This window comes from Piliocolobus tephrosceles, chromosome 2 (assembly GCF_002776525.5).
Source record: "Piliocolobus tephrosceles isolate RC106 chromosome 2, ASM277652v3, whole genome shotgun sequence".
NCBI classification, from domain to species: domain Eukaryota; kingdom Metazoa; phylum Chordata; class Mammalia; order Primates; family Cercopithecidae; genus Piliocolobus; species Piliocolobus tephrosceles.
In genome coordinates, this window is record NC_045435.1 from 107,382,762 (window position 1) to 107,396,241 (window position 13,480).

A 13,480-nucleotide genomic window follows, 5' to 3' on the forward strand; every position below is an offset into this window, starting at 1 on the left:
AGGAAGGAAGGAAGGAAGGAAGGAAGGAAGGAAGGAAGGAAGATTATTAGAGCAACAGTGTAAAGAATGGGCAGACAAGAGGATGTACTTCAGTAATCCTGGAAATAGCTTCCACCTAATGCTGTGGCAGTGGGACAGAGAGAAGCAAATAGCAGGGAAGAATAGGTGGGACTTGATGACTGACTAAATTTGAAGGGGAATGAATTTACAGCCAATTTCCAGTTTTCTGTGATATTGGAAGGGAGGGAGAAAATGGCAATCTTTCATTTCATCTAAGCCAACTGGTTAAAATATTGCCTTCTATCCACATGCACCTTCTTAAAAACAAACATGTCCTAACACTCAGAATTTGAGTGTTACTTTATTTCCCTCATACTTTCTAGTGTATCATCAGGTCTAATGAGAAACACCAAAAGATGAATAGCTAAAAAGCAAGAGAAAAGAAAAAAAAAAAAAACTTCTGAACAAGCAATAATTGGCTTATGTCTTCTGCCAGAATTATCACATTCAGTAGTATGGTATATACTTCAAGAGGAAAGGTATTACTCTTTCAAGGATACGCTGTCAAAACTGCAGTTTTGCAAAGGAAGAATGCAGGGATGTTGTAGTGTTCAAACATTAACTCTGTCAGTTTCTCTCTCTTTGCTCTAGTATTCCACTTGAGAAGAGGGGAAAAAGAAATGCAAGTTATTAAGAATTAAAAAGTTGATTTATCTCCAGATAAAATCTAGCACTATAATAACAAAGAAATAAAACATTAAGAACAGCAAAAAATACCATGGGAAATAATCTTTCATAATAATATCTCACAAAAATAAAACAAAACCTCTATATTTCTTTAGATGTAGACTAAATTTAATAAATCAGATAAGAATTAAAATTCTTTAATAAAAAAATTGCTTCTATAAATTCTAGAAATTACAGACTTTTCCACATATGAGGAAATCAGGATTCTTATAAACATATTATTAAATCTAAAGAGTAAATATGGTCATCCAAATCCTAAGTATGAATTTTAGACCACCAAATTCTCCCACTTATAGATGGTATTCATAAAAGAAACTATAAGTTAGCAACAATAAGATACCGATAATTTATGACCATTATGCTTGCTTTCTGGGACCTTTCTGTCTATGTACCAAATGTATTTCACAAGAGACTTTGGTCCAGAAATTTCCAGCCCTTGTTCAACATCTCAATTCTCTCTTGGAAACTTGAATAAAGTAGATATACGCTGCCCTTGGGGCACAAGAAATGATTCGTAATTCAAAATGGGAAGCAGTCCTAGGAAATAAAATGTTAAATCCCTAGAAATACATAAATAACCACAAGAATTCATTAGTGTGTTTTGTTGTTCTCTGCATATTTTATCAGAATAGTAAAATGAAAGTTACAATAGTATTAAAAAATTAATCCTTTTCCCTAATTTTCAAATTCAAAATATGAATTTCTATGCCTCTTTAAAGAAAAATATTCATCAAATGAGTAGAAAACTAAAGGAAAAAAGAAAAAAAAAAAAAACAACTACAGAAACATGAAAAAGAAAATCTTTATCTCACCGGTGCCTCTGACATGAGAACAGGATGGAGGCTGGCTTCTGATTTGACATGCATTTTGTAGGTATGATCCAAAATAGCCTGGAAACTATCCCAGTCTTCAACTAGAATATAAGATTAGTAACTTGGAAACAATGCATAGTTGAAGATGAATACAACATATTTTGAGAAATTGTTTCTGTGACTTAACAATTAATACCTTATTATACAGAACCTACTATTTTTACAGATCAACTTCATACCACAGTACTTTATATATATATAAAGATTACCTTTGTCTTCTAGATATATAGAACTTCTTTTTGGTCCCTCCAGCCCCAGACCTGTCCCAAATGTAATTAATCTAACAGATCTAAAATACCAAGTAAATGTTATTCAATTCAATAAATACTTATTAGAGACCTAGAATGTGATCAGAATGGTAACAGGAAGTACAGAAGAATTATATGGCCTTCTAAATGATACTACGGCTGGGTTTAAAAAAAAAAAAAACAAAGATTTGTATGGTCTAGACCCAACACTCAAAAAAACTTACAATCTATTTGGAAACAGACCAAAAGACATGTTAAAAATTCAAAGAAGAACATCTGTCTTCAATTTGGCTTCCACCTAAACATTCCATTAAAACTACTGACATAAGTCATTAATGACCTTCTTTTTTTTGAGATGGAATCTCACTCTGTTGCCCAGACTGGAGTACAATGGCACAATCTCGGTTCACTGCAACCTCTGCTTCCTGGGGTCAAGCAATTCTCCTGTCTCAGGCTCCCAAGTAGCTGGGATTACAGGTGCCCGCCACCATGCCCAACTAATTTTTACATTTTTAGTAGAGACAGGGTTTCACCATGTTGACTAGGCTGGTCTCCATCTCCTGACCTCAGGTGATCCGCCCACCTCGGCCTCCAAAGTGCTGGGATTACAGATGTGAGCCACTGCCCCCAGTCACGAATGACCTTCTACTAGTCAAATTCAAATACTTAACATTTTTAATCTCATCTGTCTTCTCTAAATTATGACAGTATTGCCTTCACAAGAGTTTACAAACTTTCCTGTTGCAGCCCAAAGAAAAAATGTCATTAATTATATATTTCCACAGGCCCACCTGGATTTTTTTAACTTCTTTCTCAGTGTAAAGCTTTCAATGTCACTGCGGAAAACACTGAGAATAAATGGAATTCTATGCTTCCAGAAACTTTTTCTTTTCTTATTCTTCCCCCGAATTTTTTCCTAAATCCCTAATTGTTCCCTTTCTTTCTCCTTCAAGGGTACCTTTTATTCTCTATTGGTTAAAATATACAAGTTTTTTGCTAAGAACTCCATCTTCAAATCTCTTCTCATATTCCAAATTTTTTCAGAGTAATAAAACGCAACTCCATGTCTTAAAATCTTTCTTATAACCTTTTATTCCCCTGTTTACAGAATTGTCACCTGGATGTTCTAAGCATTTTTAACTCAGTGAACCCATTTACTTACTATACATGAAAGAGTTAACACTGCAAGCCTGAGAAAGGCCTGTTTGTAAGGCTCACTCTTAGCTGGTGTCTGGAAACACAACTGGCAAACAGTTCCCTATGTTCATATAAAACTTGTCCCTAAATGGTAAGAGTAGCTCGCTATACCTACACTGTTTGTACAATGTGGTTGGTTCTGAACACTTGCTTTCCTTCTGAGAATCTAAAATTTTGTTACATGCCAGGTAGATGGTACCTACATAACCAGCCCTCTGTAAAATCCTTGGGTACTGAGTTTCAGAGTTCTCCTGGAAGATAACACAGGTTGTAACTTGTTGATGGAGGGATTAAGCAGATCCTGTGTGACTCCACTGTGAGAAAACTCTCCGAAGCTTGCATCTGGACTTTATCATCCCCTGTCCCTTTTCCCTTTGTCGATTTTGTTTTGAATCTGAATCTTCAGTACAATAAATCTTAGCTGTGAATACAACCATATGCTGAGTCCTGTGAGGGAGTCTTGCTGGTGAGTAACTGAACCTGAGAGTGATTTGGAGTATCCCTGATAAACTCGCTTTTTTCTTTTTTCTTTTTTTTTTGAGACAGAATTTTGCTCTGTCACCCAGGTTGGAGTGCAGTCATGGGCTCTCAGTTGCAACCTCTGCATCCTAGCTAGGTTCAAGTGATTCTCATGCCTCAGCCTCCTGAGTAGCTGGGATTACAGGTGTTATGCATCACCACACCTGGCAAATTTTTGTATTTTTAGTAGAGATGGGGTTTCACCATGTTGCCCAGGCTGGTCTCGAACTCCTAGACTCAAGCAATCCACCTGCAGTCTCAGCCTCCCAAAGTGCTGGGATTATACAGACGCAAGCCACCGCGCATGGCCAACCATGCCTTTTAAAACCATAAAACTTGCTTCTTCCCTGTCTATTCCTATCTCAATACGTGGTACTCTCTGTTCAGAGTTACTCCAACCAAAAATCTAGGAAACTTTCTCAACTTCTCTCTTGCTTTCACTCCCTCGATCGTTTAGTACCATTTGTTTCCTGGTTACCCTGAAAGTCCCTTCAGAATCTCTACCAGCATTATGTAAGAGTTTAAATCTTTTTCATTTCTCATCTGGACTCTTACCTCCCTTATTGATCTCCATCGCTAGTGTCTCCTTCCAATCTAGACTACATATTACTATTAATCTTTCCAGCTGGCAAATACGAGCATATCACATGTTTATTTTCTTTTGGGGTTATCCTTCAGTAACTAGCTTAATACAACCCTGGGATAGTTTACAAGCCCTTTTATGACTGCTCCCTGCCTACCTTTCCTGCTACTGACCCTAATGAGCCCAATGCTGCAACCATACTTAATTGTATTACATTTTTAAGCACATAAGCTTCTTTCACAATTCCATCCCTTCACACATGCTGGTCCCTCTGCTTTACCCAGCTTAGTCAGCCAGACTAATTCTTATTCATTGATCAAGATTCATCACAAGTTACCTCCTTTGTGAAAACCATCATTGACTCCCAACACTAGAGTAAAATACCTCTCCTCTCTAATCCCATTGCTCATTGCATATACCTATATTGTAGCACTTATCACAGTGTACCATTATTTGTATATATACATATATCTATTTCCTCTAACTAAGCTTTTAAGGAAAAGGAACATTTCTTATGTATCTTTATATTCTCAGTGTCTGAAATCAGTTTGTGGAATAAAAACAAAACAAAAAACAAAAAAAAAACCATGGCTGATGTTCAACTTATAAGAAGCTACTACTTTATATCTAAACTGTAACATGTACACTCTATAATCAATTCCATGGGGAAAACATCTTACCCATCCCATTTTTTAGAGGTGAAATGGCCTCCATATTCTCCCTGGGAACACGCAGAGCATTAGTATCTATGTAGTAGGTGGGACCGCCTTGTTTGCCTTTATCGCCATCTATTTCCATTAATGTGCTTCCGTCGTCTCTTTCTACCACCATACCAATAGCTGTAGGAAAATCCACCTGTAAGAGTCAGAAATATGATATACAAGTTTCACCTTTTATCAAGGAGGCATTTTTCCCCCAACTAATGTATTTTATTATATTTTGTTTTAAATTAGAATTTCTGCATGAATTTAATTTACATGAATAGTTCTACATATCCAATTAACTCTAACTTTACACTTACCTTGGGGCAGTCCTCACCAGCATAACCAGCTCTCACAGTATAGGATCCAATGTCAAAAACAAGGGCTCCAACTTCATCTGAAAAGATTAAAAGATAATTAGCATTAACAGCTTGCAGAAGTATCACATGAAAATCACAGCTCACTGCAGCCTCAATCTCCTAGGCTCAAGCAATCCTCCTGCCTCAGTCTTCCAAGTAGCTGGGGCTACAAATGCATGCCAGCACACCCAGCAAATTTTTAAAAATTTTTTGTAGAGATAAGGTCTCACTATGTTGCCCAGGCTGGACTCAAACTCCAGGGCTTAGGCAATCCTCTGCCTCAGCATCCCCAAGTGCTGCAGGCATGAGCCACTGCACTCAACCCAATTATATTCATATTATTACTCACTTGAACCTAGTTTCAAATACACCTTAAAGAATCATTTAATTAAAATATAACAAGTCATATACCGTATTTCAGTAGAGGTTCAATCAGTTAAGAAATGGTACACTAAAACTGGGTAATTTGAGTTTACTTATTAAAGGGAATTATTTGCAAAGATAAAGGTGAAATACGGACAACCAGAAGGAACAGTACAGTACCCCAGTACTATAATGATAACTAATAATAATGGATCCATTGCCATTCTTCAAACTGAAGAAACAAGAAGAAATAACTGTTATTCAGAATCTGGAGAGAAAGTTGTATGGGGAGGGCTACCTGATAGGAGCTGTGACTTTTAGTACAGAGGATGCAGTTAGCCATAGATCACCCTGAGGTGAATGAACCAGGCTAATAAATATACCAGTAACCTCCCTCCACCATCAACTAGGGTGATTCTATAATTTATTATCCAAAGTGGGAAAACCACTATGGGCAATTTAGTTATATCTACTAAAGTTGAAATTGTGCACACATAGAATTACACTTATTTATTCTGGAGACACTCTCTCATACAGGTTGCAAGGAGACATGTACAAGAATGTTCAACAGCTACAAGAACTGAGCAATTTATTAACCTCTCTGCTTCAGTTTCCTAACACGTAAAATATACATAATAGCTCTTACCTCACAAGATGCTCTAATGATTAAACATATTAAATGTTTTCATGTATATGAAGTCTTAGAAAACTCACACACTAAATGTAAGCTGCTATTATAATTGACACACTGCTTGCCATAGGAAAAGGCAGAAATAATCTAACGGTCTCTCAGTAGTGAAATAGATAAGCAATAGTATATTCATACAATGGAATCGTGTACAGCAGTTCAAATGAACACTCTAGATCTACGTATGTCAGCATCAATAAATCTAAAAGAACGCTTAGTTTTAAAAGCTAGTTACCAAAAAACTATATATGTATACACACACACACACTCCCCTCAAAAAAAAAAAAAAAAAAAGAATAAGAAAAGAAAATACGCATGGGGTCTGGGAATGTTACATAACTTCAGTTCAGTGGTTACCTGAACTGAAGAAGTGAGAGAGGAAATCTGTATCAATTAACATTTTTATTCCTAAAATATCTGAGGTATTAATATGGCAAAATATGACATCTATGTAATCTCACTGGTGAATATAGTATTGTATTACATACAAACTTACAGTAATATTACTGTAATATCACATACAAACATATATTTATATATTTTTTATATTTATATATTTTTAGTATGCTTAAAATATTTCAAAAACTTCTTTAAAATTTTAAAAGTAAACCCATTACTTTGCAAATATCAGTTAAGAGATAGTATCTTTTCAGAATGATTTTTTTTTTTTTTGGACTTGCAGTCTTGATATATCACCCAGACTGGAGTGCAGTGGTATGATCTCGGCTCACTGCAACCCCTACCTCCTGGGTTCAACTGATTCTCCTGCCTCAGCCTCCCAAGCAGCTGGGACTACAGATGCACACCACCACGCCCAGCTAATCTTTGTATTTTTAGTAGAGATGGGGTTTCACCATATTGGCCAGGCTGGTCTCAAACTCCTGACCTCGTGATCCACCTGCCTTGGCCTCTCAAAGTGCTGGGATTATAGGTGTGAGCCACTGCACCCAGCCTTTCGTTTTTACTCAAATAAAACAAAGACATATTTAAATTGCTAATATAAAAGAAAGTTTATGTGTTTGTTACATTTCTCAAGATAATTAACACAACCCTGTAAAATTCTCTGGTCCAAATTATTTTGTCAGAAACTCGGGGATCCTTAAAAGGAGAACGCTGTATTGGTTTTCACCACAGCACCTAAACTTGAGTACAAATGGTAAGTATAGCAATGAACAGGAGTTGATAACATTTAATACTTTTATTAACCAGAATGCTGGGTAAAGAGATATCCTAATTAAATGAATTAATTGTATAGTTAACCAAAAATTTCAACTTCTGTTCCTCCAGGATTTATCTTTTGCCCTGCACTAGGAACCCTTAACCTGTTCTGTGTTATGGACCCTTGTGACAGTGTTGTGGACTGAATTGTGTCTCTAAAATTCCTATGTCAAATCCTAACCCCTAGTACCTCAGAATGTGACTGTACTTGAAACCAGAGTCTTTATTCTGTATTTTTTTTTTTTTTTTTTTAATGTTTTGAGAGAGAGTTTCGTTCCTGCTGCCCAGGCTGGAGTGCAATGGTACAATCTCAGCTAACTGCAACCTCCGCCTCCTGGGTTCAAGCGATTCTTCTGCCTCAGCCTCCTGAGTAGCTGGGATTACATCTGCTGGCCACCAAGCCTGGCTAGGTTTTATACTTTTAGCAGACACTGGGTTTCACCATGTTGGCCAGGCTGGCCTCAAACTCCACACCTCAGGTGATCCACTCACCTTGGCCTCCCAAAATGCTGGGATTATAGATGTGAGCTACCATGCCCAGTGAAACCAGAATCTCTGAAGAAGTAATTAAGTTAAAATGAAATCATTAGATTGGGTCCTAATCCAGTATAACTGATGTTTTTAAGAGAAAATTCGGGCCAGGTGTGGTGGCTTACACCTGTAATCCCAGCACTTTGGGAGGCAGAGGCGAGCGGAACATGAGGTCAGGAGATCAAGACCATCCTAGCCAACATGGTGAAACCCCAACTCTACCCAAAATACAAAAAATTAGCCGGGCGTGGCAGTGTGCACCTGTAGTCCCAGCTACTCGGGAGGCTGAGGCAGGAGAATTGCTTGAACCCAGGAGGCAGAGGCTGCAATGAGCTGAAATTGTGCCACTGCACTCCAGCCTGGGTGACAGAGCAAGTCTCCATCTCAAAAAACAAACAACAACAACAAAAACAGAAAATTCAGACTTGGACTTGTACAGAGGGAAGGCCATGTGAAGACAGAGGGAGGAGATAGCCATCTACGCACAGAGAGAGACCTCAGAAGAAACCAACTCTGCTGACACTAAGATCTACCTCTAGCCTCCACAACTGTGAGAAAACTAATTTCTGTTGTTTAAGCCACACAGACTGTGGTACTTTATTATGGCAACCTACAAACTAATACACACAGTTTAGGAAATTATGAATCCCTTCTTAGAATGTTTTTAAATGTTTATAAAAGAAACCAATTATAATAAAATATAGTTCTACCATGGAAACTTTGGGAAGGCCACAAACCCCATGTTAGGAGCCCCTTCCCTAATTTACCCTTTCCTGGGTAATATACTGTATTCCTATAGCTTCAACTTCTACCTAAATACTGGTAATTCCAATCTCAAAACACACACACTCTCTCTCTCTCTCTCTCTCTCAGCTGTAACCAATGTCTAGATCCATATCCTGAACTTTTTACTGTACATCAACATAATTGTATCTAATGTCTCATGGGTATCTCAAATTCAACATATCTGAAGCACTGCTAATCTCAGCACTGCCTAACACATTGCTGACCACAGTACACGCTGGCAAAAACCTGAGAGTTGTTGTGAACACCTCCATCTTTTAAGTTCTGCCAAATATTTCTGCTAAGTATTTCTCAAATCCCCTCCTTTTAAATACCATTGCCACTGCCTTCAATCAAGCTCTTATCTCAACAGGGAAACTACAATTCCCTACAGGTATTGTGCCTCCACCTCTTTGCCTCTTAAATCTACCCTTCCAACTGCTGCACCGTGATCTTTCAATATTGTAACTGTCATTATTTTGGTACATAAATCCTTCAACAAAAATAAGGGGGTGAATCATTCCGTGGTTTCTCATCACTGAATTTGATAAAATTTAAATCACTCTAGCCAGTTGAAATTCAAGGTGTAGCAATATCTGGTAGCAGTCTCACTTCCTGCCTCATACACTAACTAACTGGGTAATACGTCATCTCCTGAACACACCACATACTGTCTCACTCAGCTAACCTTTGCATATGCTGTCCCTTTCCACTCCTCCTCCATCATCCCCATTACCTCTATAGTAAAGTCCCTTGACTCCACCACATGGAATCAATAACTCTATTCTCTGAACTACCTTTGCACTACATATATATAACATATGTAAATATATATAACATATAAAAATATATAACATATAACATATAATATATAACATAAATATATATAACATATAAATTATAAATATATAAAATTATATATAAATATATATAACATATGTAAATATATATATGTTTGGTTTTGTTTTTTAGGATACAGTCCTGCTCTGTCACCCAGGCTGGAGTGCAGTTCCGGGTTCAAGTGATTCTTGTGCCTCAGCCTCCCCAGTAGCTGGGACTCCAGGCATGCGCCACCATGCCTGGCTAATTTTTGTATTTCTAGTAGAGACAGGGTTTTATCATGTTGGCCAGGCTGATCTTGAACTCCTGGCCTCAAGTGATCCGCCTGCCTCGGCCTCCCAAGTTGTTGGGATTACAGGTGTGAGCCACTGCACCTGGCCCCTTCTACATATTGTTATCAATGAACAGCTCTCATTGAATTACAGTTACCATTTCTGATCAATATAAGATGCTATTAACTACATGATGCACCACTATTTCCGGCATCACTAAGAAAATAATATGGCAATTAAAACTCTGCCAGGCCAGCACTACTAAGACATATTCTGGCTGGGGGCAGTGGCTCAAACCTGTAATCCTAGCACTTTGGGAGGCTGAGGCGGGAGGACTGCCTGAGCTCAGGAGTTCAAGACCCGTCTCTATTAAAAAAAAAAAAAAAAAAAAAAAAGACATATTCCAACTTCAGCTGTTTAAATGTGGGAAAAATGGTACAACTAAGAATCAGTGAAATATGGTGTCTATTTACCTAACGGACTCATCTACAAGACTGAACTTCTTGATGACAAGAGCCTATACCTGCCACATAGTGCTCAAAAAACATTTTTGTGAAATAGAAAAAATCCAACATATCAGCTCATTTTCCTGTCCTAATAGTAAACCGGATATGGTGGAAGTTTAAGACTCTAAATTCTTAGAATTTTACATCTGTTCCTTTTTCAGGATGGGAGATACATCTAATTCCTGTACCCTGCTTCATTAAAAATCAAGCCCCATGAACCCTAAGTAGGAGAGTGGCAATGGGAGGCAGGAGGCTTAGTAGAAAGAACCACTGAGTTCCGGATGTTTAAAACCTAGGATGCAATTTCTAGTGTATAAAAATCCTCAAGAATTGAACCTCAGCCGGGCGCGGTGGCTCAAGCCTGTAATCCCAGCACTTTGGGAGGCCCAGACGGGCGGATCACGAGGTCAAGAGATCGACACCATCCTGGCTAACACAGTGAAACCCCGTCTCTACTAAAAAATACAAAAAAACTAGCCGGGCGAGGTGGCGGGCGCCTGTAGTCCCAGCTACTCGGGAGGCTGAGGCAGGAGAATGGCGTAAACCCGGGAGGCGGAGCTTGCAGTGAGCTGAGATCCGGCCACTGCACTCCAGCCCCGGCGACAGAGGAAGACTCCGTCCCAAAAAAAAAAAAAAAAGAATTGAACCTCTATTCTACTAAAAAGGCCTTTTTTCTTCTTTGAGGATTTAAATGTTTTTCTCCTTCCAAATTTAGGGATGATGTGATTTTCTTGGGGAACATGAAGGAAAAATCTTATTTTTGTTGTATCTTACCTGTAAAATGACATCCTTTATAGAAACAGCTTCACTACTAGACACAGCAACAATAGCAATAGTCTGGATTTGTTTTCTGGGTCTCTAACTCATCAAACACAACCCAAAACATTAATTATATGTATCAGTGTTTTGATTCACCTGCATATCTTGCAAAAATGGAGGCTCTAAATCAGTAGATTTTGAATGACGCGTGAGATTCTGCATTTCTAACAGGCTTGCAGGTGATGCTGACACTGCTGGTCCATGGACTAGACTTTAAGTGGCAAATGTAGCATTATTTCATTTAACCTTCACGCCCACCTCCATCGGCTAGGAATTATTCCATAAATGAGGCCTGAAGTTGGAAAGTTATGTAAATTGCCCAAGACCAAAGCGCTCAACAGTGAGTGAGGCGGATATTTCAACCCAGGTCTGTAACCCCCTGCACCTGGTAATCTTTCTGCTACACCACAGTCTCATCAAGGATAAGTGAAAAAACAAGACGCCTAGGACCCCCGGCAAACTTTCTGGGCATCCTTAAATTACACGTGCTCCTGAATTAATCTCAAACAGACCCGCCCACGAGTCACTCTGGAGACTCCGCAGCCTACAGGCAGGAGTTACTGAAAGGTGAGGCAGCTCGCGCATGGGGCACAGACAGGGAGGAGGCAGTACCCTAAGTGGCCGCCGCTTCCCTAGTCAGTTCTACGGCTTGAGGCTCGCTTTGCCACCTATGAGACGCTCTGGGAACCCTCCGTCCACGCTTGCAAACCGCCGGGACCTTCCAAGTTTAGGCGCGCGCACACGCGCCCCGACACAGCCGAGTCCAGGAGGCACTCGTGGAGATGCGACCCTGGGGCGGTAACCCAAGCCGGGGCCCGGCGGCCAGCTGGACTGAGCTTCCCGCCCAGCCCCGAGGCTCTCTAGAGAAACGAGCGTGCATCCCAAAACCCTGCTTCTCTGGGGGCAGAGGCAGGAACCGGCCACAGAGAGCCGCCACTCTAGGGCGCGCGAGGCGCTGGCCGAGCCTGGTGGGCTCCGGGGGCGGGCAGAGAGTGGGGCGGGGACGGGGCGGGGAGGCCGGGGTCCCGAGAGGGGGAGACCGGAAGGGAACGCCGGGGAGGGGAGGGCTGGGAGCGGCGGTTACAAACCCCACACGCCGAAAACGCGCGCTCTCTCCTCCGGCCGCACTCACTCACCTCCCCCGTACACGCCGCCGCTCATGGCTGCTGCCGGCGCGACCCCTACCCTAAGGGATAACTGGAGAAGTGACTGCAGTGGCCGCGACTGCGAGTCCCGAGAAGCGATAGCCCCTGACTCCCTTAACTTCCACCGCCACCCCCCTCAGGCAACAAAGCGGCGTCCACACACCCGGAGCTCAGCTACACTTGCTGGCTCCTCTTACCAGCCAATCACGAGGGTCCAGGCCTATGTTCAGCCAATCAGAATGCGGCTGCGGCGCATCTCCGCCGCGGCCCAGCAGGTTTAGCCAATCGAAGGCAGCCATGGGGGCGGGGAAAGAGGAAAGCGACAGCAGGACAGAAGGAGTTGGGTTGCGGAGCTGAAGCGGGCGGAGCTTCCCGGGTGGGCGAGAGAGTGGGCGGAGGCAGTGGGAAAAGGAGGAGGAAGGCTAGAGGGAGGCGTGGGGGCGGGCCTCGGAGGTGCTGCGGGGCGCTGAGGAGCGGCGGGAACCTGGATAGGGGAAGGTAGACCTGTGGAAATTGAACGTGTGTCTCCACGCTGAGATTCCTGTCCAGTGAGTGTGGGGAATGCGGATTTCTTTCTTTTTTTCTTCAGAAAAAGTATTTTAAACTAACTTTTAGGTTGAAGATATAAAAATTTTGCGCTCCACTGTGGGATAGGGGACTCAGTAAATCAGACAAATTGATAGGATCTTGCAATTTTTAAAATGGTTATTAATAAGTAAAAGAAGAATGAAATGATGCATTATCCCAGCTAAACCTAGGTAGCGCTTTAAAAACGATTTAAAAAATCAATTAAAAAAAATTTTTTCAGGCCGGATGTGGTGGCTCACGTGTGTAATCCCAGCACTTTGGGAGGCCGAGGCGGGTAGATCACGACGTCAGGAGTTCGAGACCAGCCTGGTCAACACAGTGAAACCCCGTCTCTACTAAAAATACAAAAATTAGCTGGGCGTGGTGGCACGCGCCTGTAGTCCCAGCTACTTGGGAGGCTAAGGCAGGAGAATCGCTTGAACTCAGGAGCTGGAGGTTGCATTGAGTCGAGATTGCACCGCTGCACTCCAGCCTGGGCAACAGAGCGAGACTCTGTCTCAA

General features: G+C 40.9%; 1 protein-coding gene and 1 long non-coding RNA gene across 3 annotated transcripts in view; one reads left to right on the plus strand and one right to left on the minus strand.

Annotated features, from left to right (window-relative positions):
- The window catches only part of LOC111521397, a 6,273-nt gene extending 2,773 nt beyond the window's left edge, over positions 1-3,500 (plus strand). Inside the window, exon 2 of the long non-coding RNA XR_002724937.3 lies at positions 3,253-3,500. This is a non-coding gene — a long non-coding RNA (uncharacterized LOC111521397). The remainder of the gene's footprint in view (positions 1-3,252) is intronic.
- The window catches only part of ACTL6A (actin like 6A), a 24,633-nt gene extending 12,016 nt beyond the window's left edge, over positions 1-12,617 (minus strand). The window contains exons 1-6 of one of the 2 annotated variants that reach the window (XM_023184783.2): positions 12,383-12,581; positions 11,343-11,538; positions 5,188-5,264; positions 4,847-5,021; positions 1,560-1,660; positions 561-658 (exon numbers count right to left, since the gene is read on the minus strand). In XM_023184783.2, coding sequence (XP_023040551.1) covers positions 561-658; positions 1,560-1,660; positions 4,847-4,997 — 350 coding nt within the window. In that variant the 5' untranslated portion in view covers positions 4,998-5,021; positions 5,188-5,264; positions 11,343-11,538; positions 12,383-12,581. Of the gene's footprint in view, positions 1-560; positions 659-1,559; positions 1,661-4,846; positions 5,022-5,187; positions 5,265-11,342; positions 11,539-12,382 lie in introns of both variants that reach the window. The other variant, XM_023184782.1, reaches the window with a different exon arrangement.
- Positions 12,618-13,480: the final 863 nt, after the last annotated feature.